Raw genomic sequence first — 18,080 nt, 5'->3', positions numbered from 1 at the left:
CCCCCCCCCCCCCCCCAAAAAAAAACAACAACAAAATGGCCTCAGATTTCGTCAGTGTGGCTTGGCCGCAAGGGGATACCAGAAGAATAAACAACCCTAAAGAAACAGTCGACTCCCTCTCAGCAGACCAGAAAAAAACACATCCAACATTCACTAAATGGGTTGTGACACATAAACATTCCTTTTTAATGCTAAAGGCATGATCATCTGTTCATTGTGAACATGGAAAAGCTGCATGTAATCATTTTAGTCATTGTGTTGTGCACACATGGTCTGTGACGTAGTATCTCCACTTTAGGGATCCTGAAAAGAAAAAAAACAAAAAAAACAAAACAAAACAAAAACAAACAAACAAAAAAAAAAAAACATGCAGACAGAAGGACACGATCAAGAGTTCATACACACACACATACACAGCCTGTAGCAGCCTGGCTTTCATGCTCAGTGGATTTAGTTCTGGATGGTTCTTGCCTCAGGGAGTGAACTTCTGACCAGGGTCATCAAATGGGGAAAATAAATGACTTCATGTGCTACGAGGTCGAGCACATCTGATTGGTTTCAGGGGACAAGGAGTGTGTTTGTGTGCATTTGCAATGTATAGTATTTATAGCATATGAGCCCGCCATGTGTACCAGCAGCAATAAGCACAACAGACTCCACTACTTTCAAAGCAAAGTAGGAAGTTAATTGCCTCACTTAAATTATAAACTAGGTGGGCTGATATATTTATTTGTTTATTAACTAAATATTAGGCGAGCTACCAGCAGTGAGTATGAGCTTGTTTTTTGTAGCCAAGACACAGCTAACCTAAAGTAAGCTGGGTGGCTCTAAACCTTGCCAGTGGTGAGTGTGTTTGCTGCGGATGAGCTGTCGAGAAGCAAAGTCAGTCCCTCCTTTGTAATTATGGACTCTCAAAATAACCCTTTGCAGAGGCAATACTAGGTTGATGTTGTGCTAGCTAGCTCTGGGGCTCAACTTGCTTATATCAGAAAGTTGCATGCTGTCTCCGAGGCCAGAAAAAGAAGTGGATGTGGTGCTATTGTTTAGAAGATGACAATTCAAATGAGCGGTTTGGAAATGATCCAAAGTTTTTGAAGTGTAACTCCCACCGAAAAACCAGGAGGAAAAAAAATCTTAAGATCCTGAAGAATTTCAAACTGTAGCCTAACCCTGGAAGAGATGGTGTGTGTGTGGACGGCAAACCCAAAGAAGACTCAGACATGGTGGGAAATTTGTGAAAAAAAAAAAAAAAAAAAAAAAAACCTGAATGAAAAGACATCCAGCATTTTGTTCTCATGTGTGCATCAGTGACACTCTTTTCTAGCAACCCTGTATGGTCTGATGAGGCGAGGTAAACGAGCATATCCTCAAAAGGACACAAATCCCTCGCTCAAACTTGTGTTGATAACATTAGCATATGTGAATTAGTGTGAGTTTTCAGATGCACTGGCAGAGCGTGCCTGGCCTTGTCCTTCAGTAGAGCTGTAATTAAACAGGAACTGCAGTGAGCAGTCCCACAGCGAGCCGTCTCTGCACAAACCAGCGACTCCTCCCTCAAAAACCCACTAACACCCACCCAGCGTCCATATTCCCCGCTCTCTCTAACCCCAAATCTTCACCCTCTTCCCTCACTTTGCTCGTGGCTCGGTTCTAAACTTGGCCTGGGAATTTTCCACTGCATTCTCTTATTCAACCAGTCTCAGTATTGTCTCAGTCCTGGCTGAAGGAAAAACCGTCCCTTCACTGTTAGTTACCATAAACTTATGATGTTTAGTGTGTTAGAGTAGGTATTTTCTGTGTATGTTCACCCCTCAACGTGTCATGCAAACTTCAGCAAATTACTTCCTATATTTCTTAAAATGATTTTTCAATCACATCTGAAGGGCCCATCGCTTTTCTAGTCTGTAAGGATGACTGCATAGTCGCATATGATAAAACTGGTTAGTGGCCTTCTCGATGCAAAATGGAGAATCTAAAAACAAGCTGTTACTCTTTGAGTCTGAGGGGCTGACGGCAAAACCCAATTTTAAAGGAATAGTCCAACATTTTGGAAAATGCATTTAGTCGCTTTCTAGCAGAGAGAAATGAGAAGATTCACTCCAGTCTCATGTTTGCGCAACAAAACCCACCTACCAGCACCTCTACACCTCTCATTTGTTTAGTGTGTACAAAAAACAAGACAAGCTAGCTTTTCATGCTAAGCTAACCAGCTGCTAGCCATAGCCTTATACAGATATGAGAGTGGTGTCAATCTTCTGATCTAACTCTCAGCTAGAAAGTGAAAAATGCCAAAATGCTGAACTAATCCTTTTATTAAGAATCTTAAGATTAAGTTTTAGATCTTTTCTGTAATACATGAGAATAAGAAAATGTACCACCATACAAACATTTTCTGCTTTTTAATGTTCATTTTCTATAGAAATCAAATGTAAAATGCTGGAGAAGGGCTCCAAAATAAGGTAAAATTCTACTGTAAATAGATAAACAACTGTCTACACTGCTGTCTGGCCCAAAACAAGCCCTGCCCATTATTCATATGACAACATACAAACAAACACACAAACAAAAGAAAAGCCCGCACACTGTTGGAAATTCTAGGTCACACACGTTTGTAGGATCTCATTCCACTTTCAAGCCCGGAAAAGAAATAGTGCACTCAAATATTTCAAGCTTGATTTCTCACTTTGAAGGTTCATGCTGCTGAGGAGTGGCTGTAGTGGTGGTGGTGGCTTAGGAAGTTGTTTGTTTGTCCCTGAAGGACCGGCTATATTCATCACATCCAGCATACAATTTCCAGGGGCCTGCGTCTCTGGGCTTATTTAGATGCAGGATGAGGTCAATTTCGACTCAGCCACTGAGTTTTTGAGAGTCGGAGCAGTCAGACAGTCATAACAGAAGGTCTGTCAAGGTATTGAGGCATTTCTGAATTGAGAGCAGCTGTGTGTATTGTTCATTTTTACCAAAATGAAGAACTGCAAATCATCAAATTTGCACGTCAAACATTGGAGAAAACATTTAACACTTTTTCGACAACTTGTGATCATGCAAAACCATAAAGGCGACTCTGTTGACTTTCGGGTTTTGAACACGCAAAAATAAATCTCTGAAATGCTTATCAAAAAGTGAGCAACAGATTGGAGGAATGCCCTGACACAGACACTCCTGTCCCACACTGTCTGGAAACTTCATTGTGGGGGAGCGCGGACTCAGTTCAAAGCTGGGGTCGTAAACCAAAATGAAAGCAGGGACTTAGGAAACACAAACACCAATATAGTTTTGCCAAACACAACAGCCCCTCACAAGTTTAATTAAAACACAGGACCTCCCCTTCTGGGCTTCAGGAACAGGGAGGAGGACTGAACATGTGTGTCAGCTGCGATTTGTGACGCATATGAACAAGAAATCATGTGTGCATCCGCTACAAGGATATGCTTTGTTACAGTTAAAGCAAAAGACTGCTGTTGTGCAGTTACCATAAAATGACTCAGTTCACAAACACACATTAAGTACAAAGTGAATGTAATGGAACTGAGTGTGTGTGTGTGTGTGCGTGCATGTGTGCGTGCATCTAGCTGCATGTTTAAAATGGGTGTGGATTTGTGTGTTTGTGCTCAGTCATGCACATGTTTGTCCCTTTTTTTTGTGTGTGCCAGCTGACATGATATACAGCATCATCCAAGCTGGTTTGCAGTGTCTTCACAGTCAGAGGCACAAAGAGAGGCAGCTCTCCGTCGGACATGGCTGCTGCTGCTCTGTCCTGCTCCTGGCATCTCCATCACACTTTAACTATGGCTGGCATTGTCTGAAGACATGCAGTGAAAAGGCCACACACGGGTTTTATAGAGAGGCCCACACACACACTACCTAAAAGGCTTTATGGCAGAGAAACCTTTCCTATGTAGAGACAGGGACACATTTCCTACACTGACTAGACCTTAAACACCTCACTTTCCTGCGTTGAGGCATTTTCAAAGGCAACGCAGTTTCCCGTGCTGCTGCCCACTGAGTGTAACACAGATGTGTCATCAAAGTATCTCTCTAAATCTTACAACAACCTCTAATAAAAGGCTTTTTGTCTCTTGCCGTCTCTGACATTTGCACATGGCACCTCTGCTCACACGGGCTTCCCCTCTTTCCCAGAAAATTCCTGATTTCTGTTGGTTCAGATTGCAACAAGAGGATAACAGCCAGACCATTGGATGGAGGTGGACTGAACCTGCCCACTCCTCCCTCCCTTCTCCATGCCCGTCTGTCTTTCTTACTGTCAGGCTGACTCCCCACTGTCTGCAGTGGTTTTCTCTCCCTTGCCCTTGACAACTGAGTCATGCCTGGACTCTAATGTGAAAAGAATGAGGATCAGTCTAAGCAGATACCTAAAACAGCATTCCTGAATGCAGACCAAGATGATCGGATGGACGGGTTGCAGGGCTTTATTTGAAGTCTGTCTGACAGGAATTGCTCACTGTCCTCGGGAAAAGGGAAAGCACAGAAGGGTGGAGATGTAACAAAGAAAACAAAAGCACAAGAGAGAGGAAAAAAACAGAGATGGGGTTTTAAAAGACAGCTGCCGTCTCTTTCAAGGAGCACTAGGCCGCGTATAGGCTTGTTGCATCATTGCGATCCCTTTCACTAAACCAGCTCCGTCGTTGCACAGCCTCAGGCCACTCTCTTGTGCCAGGCACAAAGGTAGTGGAAGCCTTGGAATAAAAGACCACACTCAAACATACTCTTAATGATTGATGTTCAGTCTAGAGAGTCACAAAAGCAGACTGAGGCAAGGCAATGAGGCAGTACCTTTACATGACCAAAATAGATCTGCTGGTATGAGGAAAGGGATGCTTTCTGCTCATCATGGTATTTGATTGGGTGGCTGGAATGCAAGTTATTAAGCCACCAAACAGCATCCAAAACGCAAGTGAGCAATAAGACAAAATAGAAAAGGCTGCATTTTGGCATGAATGAATTCAGAATTATCCATACCAATCAAGAGATCTTTTATAATCCACTGTCCGAGGACTAAATCAGCTTTGTGAGATGTGGCTCGGAAAAAGAACCAATGCTAATTACTGAAGTGGCTCTTTTTCTTGTGTACAAGCATCAAATGCTGCGTGCGGGGGGGGGAGGGATGAAGGGAGGGAGGGGGGGTGGTCAAAGCTCTGACCTACAGCTACCATGACTGAGCACTGGCGTGTTGACACATGTGCTGCACAATCCCATCTAGCGAACAGGGCCATGTGGGCAAAGGTACACACACACACACACACACACACACACACACACACTCTCGGAGGCCCTGTGGCCATGGTGCGAGAGTGGCCAGATGTGCTGACAGGATTCCTGCAGTTGGCCAGTATAACATCACACAGACAGAGAGAGGAACACAACAGACATTGTGGATCTAAAATGTACAATGGCTGCTTTATGAATCTCTGTAGAAACATTTGTACATTGAGTCTCTGTAAATGTGACACAGTGAAGAGAATTTGTATCTTTCGGAGCTCAAATTCCTTCTAGTGTAAACTGAATAAATAAACAAAATGTTTTTTTGGGTTGATAATTAATAGTCCAAAACAGTCCAAAATATAAGTGCAGATTCAAATGTAAAACACAAATTCTAGTATCAACAGCCTGGAAGAACATGAGAACTGAAAGATTTGATGTCTGCTTGCAATCCTTTACTTTTATGAGAGGAAATAAGGTTCTACGAAAATGTAAGTAGAGGGAGTCCAGAAAAAATTAGAAAACCAGACAAAAAAAACAAACACAAACCCACCAAAACTTCCTCTCCATTTCAACATTTGGACTGTGACCGTTTCAGGCATTAAACCAGAGTTTCTGTTTCACGTCCTTTCATGACTTTTTATTCCGTACTGTTTTATCTATTTTACAAGTTTCTCACTATTTCTGATCTTAACAATAAATGACAGACTAAATCATCAATAAGAACTAAAACCCATGCAAAAAAAATGCAGCAAAATTATGGTTGAGTGTGGCTGATGGTTGACCACAGCTCCTGATCCTAGTCAGAGTGACTCCATAGTCGGAAAGGTCAGGTCAGGCCTGGCTAAGGTCAAGCTTTTGCCCATCATGCCATATCCCCTAACAGCTCTAACACACCTGAGAGCCAAAAATACATTGAAGCGACAACTACTTCTTCTATAAAAAAAAAAGTCATTTTTCATAAAGCTGATTTGCATGTGATGAATTTCAAACAACTTCATCTGGAGTATAAATAACCAACCGTCTTACTCTTATTTCCTTAGTAGAAATGAAAAGTCACGTCTGGGTGTCAACAATTTCCAGTGACCACAGACACCTTCTTAAGGTGACGACTAATACACTGAAACCATTATGAATCTTTCACATCATGCTGCATTCAATGTCCTGTTGTCCTCCTTTAATATTTTTGAGTATAAATGACACCTTTTATTCACAGCCTGCCAGGCTTTGTTCTGTTTTTTTTTTAATCTTTTTTTTTTTTGCATCAGTCAAATCGTAAAAAAGCAGCTGAGCCAAGTGTGGAAAGTGCAGACAGTCAAGGCAGCCATAGCCATTTAATAACGCTGGCATTTCTTTGATCTCCAAGCAACTGTGTCGTCCAAGTTGTTGAGAAACAAACAGTGGTCTGGATGTCTGCACTTTTTTTTAAGCTTGAGCTGGCGTGGCTGCTGTTACATTCTGGCGTTTGAAAAAAAAAAAAAAAAAAAAAAAATGTTTTATTTATGCTGCGGTGCCACATCTCTCTTTAGTCTGGCTGCTGTTGATATCTGGCCCTTCTAGTTTTTACAGGTGTGGAGAGCGCAGCTGTAAACCCCCTGCACTCAGCAAGCTAGATATGAAGCCACCCAAGGCTCAACCTTGGCCCACATCGTCTAGCTCTATTTATTTAAACTTTTAATCCTTTGCCAAACAGGGGTCTCTTCTTTTTGTTCAGAGTTTAGTCTGTGTGCAGGCCACTGGCACTGTCTACAAAAACAACCCCCCCCCCCAAAAAAAAAAACTGAGCTGCAAAAACAGGCCAGTGTTTTACTTGGATGGAGACCGTTTTTTTTGTCAACCATTACAGTAATTACAGGTAAAATTTAAATTAGATTTAACACAAATAGCCTTATTTGAACACTAATTGTCCTCAACTGTACAGACTATCATTAACATTACTAACATTACTACAGTCACTGCCGTAGTGTGGGAAGGTAGTAGATTGTGTCAAAGTTTGCCAACTTTAAAACCCTTTTAGCACATTGAAAGCCTTCATTCACAGCTCCTCTTACTCCAACAACTGATTTGTGGGAGTAGATTAGATATATTCTGTCCACTGTTTTTACTACTTACACGGATCTTTTACATTTTTTTTTCTTTCATAAGGAGAAATGTGGAAATCCATGAGCCAAGTGGCCGCTTTCCTGTCCAAGTTATCTTTGCCTAAAAACGAATATGTAGGCAGTGTTCCCTCTAATGCTTATCTACATCCTAATTTGCATCATTCTGCACAAGAGCCATAATATGAGTGAACAGTTAGTACTCACAGTAGTTTCCCTAGATAAACATACAATGAACCCTTGACACGATGTCAGACTACCTAGATAAGTATATTCAACATGCCTCTGAGCACAGCAAGACAGATCGCAGACTGCAACTTTTGAAACTAATTTAGCCGGAAGTAGGAAATGAATAGCTTGATCCAAGATCAGATCCTTTTCTCTGCAGGAACATACACAAAGTCATACGGCAATCTCAAGAGCTGAAACATCCGTGTGACCCCAGTCTAACATCTATCATCAGCTGTCCACACATGACTAAACTACTACAATCACACACCCACACATGTGACCAGACGACGAGTCCACCTCCACATACAGAGCCGGTTCATTCACTCCTCTTTCGCCACAAATCTTTTGATGCGTCCCATTTCTTCCCATCACTTGCTAACACCCCTCCCCCGCCTGATTGTGTTGAGCATGAGAAATGTTCAAGTGTCCCAGTAGGAAACTCCCCCCCCCCCTCTTCTTCTACAAACTGATATGTTTCACCACCACAGGTTTTGACATAATACAGTAGAGCTTTCAGGAGCAATGATGATGATGATTTGGAGTGCGTGGGTGGAGGGGTGGGAAACAGGTGGAAGAAATTCTGGCTTCGACACAGTTTTCATGCCACCTTAAACTTTTAACATGAAAAGTACAGACATGCACCGACATGCACAGTCTACATGAACATGTACGCTGCACGCGCCATCCTCCGTCGTTGTCACTCAATAACCAACATCATTATTTACACACTATGTACGTGTTCAAACATTCCAGCACGGCTCAGTGGCCCAAGGTATGTTTTCTCTCAATCTAATTTCTTTGTGTTAATCATTATGTTACGAACAGATTGCCAGTGGCTCAAGTTATTATGCAAATGAATGAAGACAGAAAGGCTCCGTTGTACTGCGGGCACAACCAGATAAAAAGGCTTTTTCTGTTCTTCAACACACAATTCATCAATTTTCATTCTAATGAAGTGAAATATATTCAAAGTGAAACATGTTGCACCTATCGGTTTTGCATTGCTGACAGTAATACCTGATATGTAGCTGCAAAATTATAAACCTTTAAAGGATGTCTCTGTTTGTTTTTCTCTGGGTTTTTTATAATTATTTCACTGTGTCGTAGTGCTTCATGTGAACGCTAATTAATTATCTGGATCCAGCAACTTTCAGGTCTGTGGATTCATTTTCAGAGTTTAATAATAAGTAGGAAAATTAACCCTAACATTGCCAAATATGACTGTATGTGTAGAGACACAAAAGGGGAGAGAGGCATTGAATCTGCGACAATGCCTGTGTCTGTTTTGGACTAACTCTGCACTTATATGTTTTAAATGTCAGTAGATTTCCTGATTCAAAATACAACTAGAATTGCCGCCTCACGGTCGTACGCCTCTCCGCCAAGGTGCAGGAAATATTGTCACAATCTCCCCTTCCTGAGTTACAGCATTGAATAATGGCCAGAAGTGTTTTTACAGAGCATTATGATGTCACAGTGAAGTTGACCTTTGACCATTTGGATATAAAATGTCATCACCTCATCATTTTGTCCTATTAGACATTTGTGTTAAATTGTGTCATAAATAGGATATGAATTTGTCGGTTAAGGCAACACCTTGTTTTGTGAGGTCACAGTGACCTTGACCATTGATCATCAAAATCTAATCAGTTCATTCTTGAGTTCAAGTGAATGCTTGTGCCAAATTTGAAGAAATTCCCTGAAGACATTACTGAGATATTGTGTTCATGAGAATGGTGCGGAAGGACAACCTAAAAACATAATACCTCTGGTCCTGGCTGTCGCCGGCGCAGAGGCATAAAAACAACACAGGTTTTATGCCTCAACTTCCCCTCTGACTGAAGATGAGTCCTGTGTAATCACCTACGTTGAGAGGCTATTGCTGGGAATTACCCATAAAGTGTCAACATCTATTCTGTAGGCGCAGGTCATCATTACACAAGCTGCCATTTTTGCCCACAGGGAGAAACATCCGGTATCATCAGCAGGATTATCATTGTATCGCCACACAACTGCTGCACGTGCTCAAGTGATCTTGCCAACAATGGCAATCTAAGCCCGGAAGGGGGGGTGTCAGGTAGATAAAAGACACACACGCGCACACACACACACGCACGTACGTACTCACACACAAAGACACACAAGGTAAGTCACAGAAACTTGTCTGGGGGGAGCGGAGGGGCTGTGTGCACACCTTTGACGCACCACTGTACTCTCCACTCTTACTCAGCCTCAGAGACCCCTCCCCTCCTTTCATTTCTTCCATGTTTCCTCCTGTCTCACTTTGTGTTTCATCTTTAACTCTGATGAGATCCTTTAAAAACACTTATTGTACAATGTTTCCATGTATCCATGGGAGTTTCGAATATTTTGTTCTATGTGGCAACCCAAACTGAAACAAAGGCATGTTTCACACATTGTAACAACTTCTTTGTCACATTGAGATCTTTTAATTTTCTTGTCTTTTAAATGACGAAAGCGAGAAATGAAAACTTTGTTGGCTGAGCTCTCAGGGAAGCAGTCCAATTAAATGTGTTTTTTTTCTTTTTACTCTCATATACATATGAAAGGCCAGTCCAGTTTAAGCTACACAGAACATCCCTGCTATGACTGAGGGGTGAGTCACAGTGTCTTTATATATGTGTGTATGTGAAGGCTTTTCTTTCATCTGGGGTGGTCTGCTGAGGGTCTGACGCGGTGGCAACAAGAGCTCGCTCGCTGATGACCTGTGCTAACAGGCTGGTACTGACTGATACAGTCATTACCACACAGACAGACACTTTCTCGTGCATGCACCACACTGGGTGCACGGAGAGCTCTTCTGAGACATGAGGTACTCACGCTCACACACACACACACACACACACACACACACACACACACACCTCTTTGTCTGGTTGCGAACAATAGACTGCAGTGAGGCCTTAAGATGCTCATATGGCTGCAGCATCAGTCACAACAGTGCACATTCCCCTAAACCACATCACCATGTCAGCGTTGTGTTTACACCACAACAGCACTAAATAAGCCCCTTCTTAAGTGAAACCAAATCTGTCCTTCAACAAGAATCGCTCAATCCTTCTAGTGTTTTATGGGATTTCTCCTGTGTAAGGTATTCTGGAGCGTGGCAGAAAGTGAGAATGGGATACAGAGAGAACGTGACAAAGGTCATGAGAAACATATGCTTGGTAAACACCTCATCTCATTAGAGATGTCCTGTCTGGATGTTAACAGAGATGAGATGGGTGACATCTTGCTACAAATGCCAAGAGCTGGGATGTTTGAGCCACTGAAACATCAACTACAAGTCTTAGAAATTAAATATGACAGTGCATAACATGAATTAAAAATAATTTGCAGTTGTAGGAATGTAGAGGTACACCATCATAATAATTGTTTTGTCGACTAATCTCACTCAAAGTTCATCAACATTCAAAACTTTCATTTTTACATGAAACATCTTTGGCAAATGTCTTATCAGCAAAAGACAATGAGCTAATTCAGCTCCAGCCACAGGAACGCTCAAGACAGCAGGTTGCACAATAGAGAGGTCTGGTGGGGCCTCTTGAATATTCAAACTTTATTTCTTACTAGAAATCTGTGACAAGATAATTCACCGCAGCGCGGCTAGCTTTTGTATCTGAACCACTGCACAACAATTTAAACAATACCCTGGAGTGTACGTGTTCATTACACAACCGTGCGAGGGGCATTCCATGAAGGATTGAGGGTATGAATAGATGTGAATGGTGATAGATTCATTTGTATGCTGGCTGGCTGGCTGGCTGGCTGGCTGGCTGGCTGGCTGGCTGGCTGACTGACTGGCTGACTGGCTGGCTGGCTGGCAATCAAGAGCCACTCCAGAGTTGGGATCAATGAGGGAGAGGGAGACTAGGACTTGGTTACCATTCAGTGTGCCGTGGTGTTGTCTCTGAACAAATACACACTCACGTGCATGCAAGCACACACAAACACGCAAACGGAGGGAGCTCAGTAAGGAGTCTCTCTTTTCATACAGATCTTTTGTCTCTCTGTAATGTCTGGTATGTCGGGATACAGGGTTTGCTCAATGACCTGATTTCTATGGGGCTGCCGAGGCACCGGCTTGTGTGCGTGTGTGTGCGTATGTGTGTGTGTGTGTGTGTGTGTGTGCGTGTGCGCGTGATCATCTGCCTGCGAGCCCTTCCTCTGGATAAGACACAGGACTTAGCCAGGCAGACAGACACAGACTGAGACCGATTCATCCAATAAGAGGGCAGGAAACACATAGAGAGACACACACACAGAAAGCCTCGCATGAAGTAAACAAAAAGGCCTCGAGTTCCCATAACGGGAAGACGGACATAATTGGATAAGGAAATATTCGAGCCTGCACAATAATTGCAGCCCAAGACGCAGTCAATGCAACAGATGATTGTTTTATAGATTTACCAGTTGCAGGATATTTCAAAACAATTATCCATCCAATGTTTATTTAAACTAACAATCTTTAAGATTCTGATGGTGGAGAAAAAGACTCAGTAAGTTTGATTCCTGCTGTGTAATAAATACAAGAAGAAGACAAAGGGATGCCATGTTGTCTTAAAAACCTTTCAGACAACCTACCTTGTCTCTGTATGAAGATCCTGAGGAGTGGATGAGCTGTTGACACCGCCTTGCAGAAGTTGTCGTCGTTGTTGATTGGCAGCAGGTCTCCGTGGACGTCAGCGTAGCCAATCATCACCTCCATGTTGGCGATGCGGTGAATGTGCAGAATGAGTTTGTAGAACTCCTCAAACTTGCCGGGCTTGACCCGGTCCACAGAGAACCGGCGGAACTCTGCCCCATACTGGAGAGAAAACGAAATCAAAAGACGAGAAGAGGACATTAAGGGCACGGTCGGTATGACAGCCAAACAGGAAAGAGGAAACCGGGATGTCCGACTTCGTGCATTTATCTAAACCATCTCCCTGGTTTACATAAAACTAACAGGGTGGAAGTCCGCTGAGCTCTGTCACAGTTATGGCCATGACCTTTATGTAAAATATGACGCAGGTGAAGTATCTCCTGCCAAAGCATTGTCATTTTCAAAACATTCACATTACACTCACAGACATGGATATAAACAGCAGCAAAAATTATTGATGGCAGAGCAAATGGATTCGGATTATGAAAGACTTTTAAATCAGTGTGTTTTATAGCCAAGGTGGGCTTCCTCGACTAAAACACCTCCGCTAACATCATAAAAACACTTTTCATCATCAAATGGAGCATTAATCTTTTTGCCAAGGGGTAAGATGAGAAGATGAATAGCACTTTCATGTTTGCACAATAACTGTGAGCGAACCAGCAGCTGATTGGTTTAAATTTGCACAAAAAAAATTGCAAACAGCGGGGGAAGCAGTTGGCATGGCTCTGTCCGAAGATGACAAATTCTTTCTACCCGCACCTCTAAAGCTCATTAATCAACACGTTGAAATATCTTGTTTGTTAGAAGGTGAACACACATATTTCCCAAAAAGCCACAACAATGAGTGATCTGGGGGGCTCTTCCGCCTCAGCTGAATGATTTCCTGGGGGAAACCCTGCAGCTTTGTGTTACACTGCAAGATCACATCATTGCAAAAACAAATTTCAGTTGCACATTACTTGTAACTTTAACCACAAACAGAGCAGGAAAGGGGGGGGGGCTTGTTGTACAATAGAACAAATACAGGTAGATGAGTAAGCTGTCTTAGCATAAATAAACGGCAGTGGCAGGGGAGTTGTGCCTCCCACCCACCATTTACACACAACAGTGCAGACTTGAATAATTGTGCCGCAGCTTTCCCGGCTGGACCACCGAAGCACCAATGAGCTTCTGCTGAGGGTCATGGTGGGGTCGTCATGTGAGTCAAAGACAAGCAGTGGATGAGAGGAGGTGAGATATGGCCGATGCACAAAAAAAAAAAAAAAAAAAGCACACAAACACACAACGGCTGCAGCACCGGTGTCTGAATCACAGTGGTAATTTGTAGGCTAAAGATGCTGCTTGTTACTGTAATCATCAGCTCACAGCGGAGGGAAGCTGACAGCAGAGGAGAAGAGTGGAGAGATGATCTGAGGGGAGGGAGGGAGCGGAAAAGTGCTGACAGAGTAGCAGAGGAGAGTAGCAGAATACTGACTGGGAGGAGAGAAGAAGAGTGGGGGATACATTAAGCAGCTCTGTAATTAGAAGATGACATATGAATTCAAGAGGGGGCATGTTAGGGGACTAGGGGGATTCCAGGCTGGTGTGTAGTTACCGTACGCAATGGAGGCATATACTGTTCTGTATAAACCTGCATTTCAAAAATGTGGCACCCAACTTGGATCCCAGCTTCTAAAACTCTAGCTACATTCGAGGACAACACAAGAAGCAGACAAACAGGTTTGTCAGTGTTCAACAGGTGAACTTAACATTTCAGAAAGTGAAACCTAAACATTAATGAACTGTAATTAATAAACTAAGAATTTTCATCGTGTTACACTTCACCTGACCAAATAATAATTATACATGTGCGTATCAGTAAACTCAGACACTGAATCTGAATGTTCTCTTGCCACTTCACATAGCGATCAGTCTGAACAATCTGTTTTCAGGAGGCAGAACTTGGCCCTCAGGTATGAGCAAGTCTGAACACGGGCTGATTAATCACAGGCTTCAAAACTGAACCCAAACCTAAGAATACATCACTACAAAGGTGACATCACCCGTCCGGCTGGCCTATCAGAGCAAAGTGATGTCAACAGGTTGAAACATGTCGAGAGACTCTAAACTCTGACACAGTCGAGAAAATGGAAGATAACTGACATCTGTATTTCACCAGCATTGGTTTTTGTCCTTGCGTAACGCTCTGTGTATCAGGGACAACTCATCTTAAAGAAAAAACAAAAAAATCACACACAAGTTATCTGCATTTCAGAAGACAAATAAATAAATAAATATAAAACACCATCAGTAAAGTGAACGACAAAAGATTTGCTGATGCATTTTTTCAAAAATAAAAAGTATTTGAAAATCTGGGGTGTTCTTAGTACTGGTTCATATCAATGTAAATCCCACCCATCCCCCAACATCCCTATGCACTCTCTCTGTCTCTGATAAGAGCTTTAAGTGAGTGAAACCAGCTCCATGGCTGAGGCTCCGGGACAGGCAGCCAGACACCTCCAGTGCTATCCCTGATAAGCTTATCATTGGAACAGTTTCCCCTGAGAAAAGCAGACGTGGACCAACGAGAACCAGTCGCATGACATGCACCAGACTCAAACGTGCTGACAACAGCTCTGAATATCTACCATAACTACTGTTCAGCTCTTTTTCTTTTCAGTTTTCTTCAAATGGTTATTTTCCCTCTCATTTAACATACCTCTTGATCAATCGATTAATCATTTGATCTATAGAAAGAGAATAGTAAAAAAATATCCATCACGAGTTCCTAGAGCTCAAGGTGACATCTTAAAATATCTTGTTTTATCCAAACAAGAGCTCAAAACCCAAAGATATTCAGCTTAATAATAAAATAAATTGATTATCAAATAATTGCTTTTTACTTTTCTGTCAAACAACTAATCTTATGTGAACCTTGCGTTAATTTGTTTGTTTTTATAACTGGATTGGAGTTGCAGTCTCAAGCAGTCATCAGCTAATCATCTGAAAAAAGTGCAGTAAGGTGAACTGTTAGAGTTCAAAGTGGGATCTGAAATTGTCTGCTAGTTTTCCATTAGTAAGTCCTTCTCTTCAAAACGACACGACAAGCTGGTCACAACAAAACCAGAGGAAACAGCAAATGACGTACTAAGAGTGATGAGCTTTTCATGATCCAAAAAGGGAAACGTGTGACGTTACAGGACAGTGAGTCAGCTCTGCAATGATGGATGCAAAGAGGCTGTTAAACCTGTCCGTTCTCACCGAGCAGCTCCAGGCCTCGTCAGTCCCACCCACAAACAACCTCCTGTAGCTACAAGCTGACCACTCCTGTCTCTGTGGAGCAAACATGTAAGTGACCCCCTTCCTCAGAACAAAAACACTGATGACTGATAATCAATGTGTCATCTTAAATGACGTATTAAAGAGTGATGTATTAAAGATCATTTGTATGAGCATCCTGCAATACGATGCCCTACCACCTACCCTCACCAACCATCAGTGTGTCCGTTATCCCTCTCACAAGCATTCCCAGGTCACTGACCCACCACCACCACACTGAAACTGGGCAGCCAAAACTAAAAGTGACTATTGCAACACTTGCCCATCTCAATCTGGCATGTCATCTGTGACTCAGGGAGCTCATAATTTTTTACATATGTGCAGACACATTCAAGTGTAAATGCATGTCTACAAATACCACTACAGGTTGTCATCACGTTAATTGAATCTAGTGAAAAATGTTGCTTACTAGAAACCCTTTAGAGGCTTTGGCAAAATCATTATATCACTGTTATTGTGATGAGGATTGGACACAGTGTCATGTGTTTATCTGTTATGATTTTCACCATACCCACATTACCCTTGTTAATACTTAGGTAAGTTGACCATCATACACCAAACTATTAAAAGCAACTTTTCTTAGATTTTATGAGACATTCAGCTCAACTAAACATCGAGAACTCGAATGTGATTCTACTATATCTAATGAAATTTGACAAGATCCAAGTGCTGTCTGTTCAAATTTTATATAAAACTGGTGGTCTTCATTACATAAGCCTGACACTGTAGTGATTTACTTACTGTTTAACTTGATTTATGCAGCTGTTACACTGTCAGCCTCTCACAAACTACCCTAAACAACATGTAGGCTGAAACTATGTAGCGCAAAACCCGCAGTGAATGCGACTATTGTTACAAACACACCATATTTAACAGATAAAATCTTGTCATTGTAACAAATGGTCAAAGCTAGGTTGATCTAAAACAATGTCAAACCCGTTTTTCCCCCAGCAGCTTCGTGACAGAGAGGGAAAGAGCCAAATCAGCACAATCTGCATTCTGTCGGAAGTAAGAAGAAAATAATCACTGCAAATTACACAAACATCCACAAACTGCTGCGTTCACATCCCGTTTCAACAACTGGATACGTGCTTTGTCGCTCAAGAGGGTAAAATATGTGTCGTTAGTTGCAGACAGTTTGTCCGACCAACTCCAAGCTCCGTTACGGGACGACCATGTGAACTCTTTTTATTTTCTCCCCAAATCCACATTTAGATCCGATAGTCAACCGTTTCCCCCCCTCGACACTCACCTTGCTTTTCACTTCCACGGCGTTACAATCCACATTTCGCAGAGGTTGCGACTTATTAAAGCTCCGATTCATTTTTGCGGTTGCAGTTTAAAAAAAAAAAAAAAAAATCAGCCGCCTTTGCCCACAGAAAGAGGGGCTCTGGTCCCGGGGTTTCTGCCGTAAAATCCTTTTGCTCCGCTTCTAGTAGACAAGTTTGTGTTCTTCTTTAGTTTAATTCACCTCCTGGAGTTTATCAACGTGCTCGTCCAGACGAGAGGGAGGACTTTACTGGAGAATAAGAGGTGAGCAGCTCGCCGCGTTGACTTATGAGAGTGAGTTAAGTTTTGAAATGACATCAGCCCTCCTAAAAAAATGGGATCTTATGATGCCTTCACGTGTTGCCCGTAATCCCCAACACCCTACTTTTGGACCTCGTAGTAGCCTAATTGTCCTAAGAGTTGACTAATACGCTTATTAAAGAAACAATGCACGAGAAGGAAAAAACATCTCTTAGTCACATATATATAAATATTGTATTAGATAACTACAAGTAATGTATCTCAGTATTTAAGAAGAATACATTCAGGAAATCATCACAAATCAGCTATGTTTCATTGAACATCTTTTGATGAATATGGAGTGCAAAATTTAAAATTCCTTATATTTTCCAAGGCAGGTCTATTAATCAATGATAACCAAAATTCACATTTCTCCAGCCCTATCCATAATTTATTAATCTATTGATCTTTTTTTTTTGTTGTCGTTTTTGACACTTTACTAAAACATTAACCATTTCTGACAGCACCTGAAGGTAGCACCACGCGCACTAGTCCTCCAGTGCACCAGAGGACGCATTTCTTAACACAATTACACCGATCAGCCACACTGATGACAGGTGAGGTGAACAATATTGATTAACTCGTTACTATGGCACCACCAGGTATCAGGTGAACAGTCAGTTCTTGAAGTTCACGTGTTGGACGCAGGGAAAATGGACAAGTGAAAGGATCTGAGTGAGCGACTTTAACAAGAACCAAACTGTGCTTGACCAGTCAGAGCATCTGGCTGAGACGGCATGTCCTGTAGGGTGTTCTTAGTACTGGTCCAAGGAAGGTCCCAAGGGCTCATTGATGCGCGTGGGGAGCGAAGGTTTAGCTCATTACTGTTCAAACAAGGCAAGAAAACTGACACTTTAAATTCACACGCAACGAGACCCAATACTAGTGATAAAATTAGGGTTTTCCTCTTCCCCTGCGTAGCCTACCATGCATATACTTGTATGAATCCATATGATGTAATGGTAACAGGGAAT

At 42.2% G+C, this 18,080-nt stretch overlaps 1 protein-coding gene across 1 annotated transcript in view; it reads right to left on the bottom strand.

The window, feature by feature from the left end:
* The window catches only part of pard6gb (par-6 family cell polarity regulator gamma b), a 31,984-nt gene extending 14,868 nt beyond the window's left edge, over positions 1 to 17,116 (bottom strand). Inside the window, exons 1-2 of the mRNA XM_023412089.2 lie at positions 16,790 to 17,116; positions 12,156 to 12,378 (exon numbers count right to left, since the gene is read on the bottom strand). Coding sequence (XP_023267857.1) covers positions 12,156 to 12,378; positions 16,790 to 16,861 — 295 coding nt within the window. The 5' untranslated portion in view covers positions 16,862 to 17,116. The remainder of the gene's footprint in view (positions 1 to 12,155; positions 12,379 to 16,789) is intronic.
* Between the last annotated feature and the right edge of the window lie 964 nt (positions 17,117 to 18,080).

This window comes from Seriola lalandi, unplaced genomic scaffold (genome assembly GCF_002814215.2).
Source record: "Seriola lalandi dorsalis isolate HSWRI2012SDOR001 ecotype SW California unplaced genomic scaffold, Sedor1 jcf7180002054476, whole genome shotgun sequence".
NCBI lineage: Eukaryota > Metazoa > Chordata > Actinopteri > Carangiformes > Carangidae > Seriola > Seriola lalandi.
The sequence above is the reverse complement of the archived record's forward strand: the minus strand, read 5'-3'. Positions and strand labels throughout refer to the sequence as shown.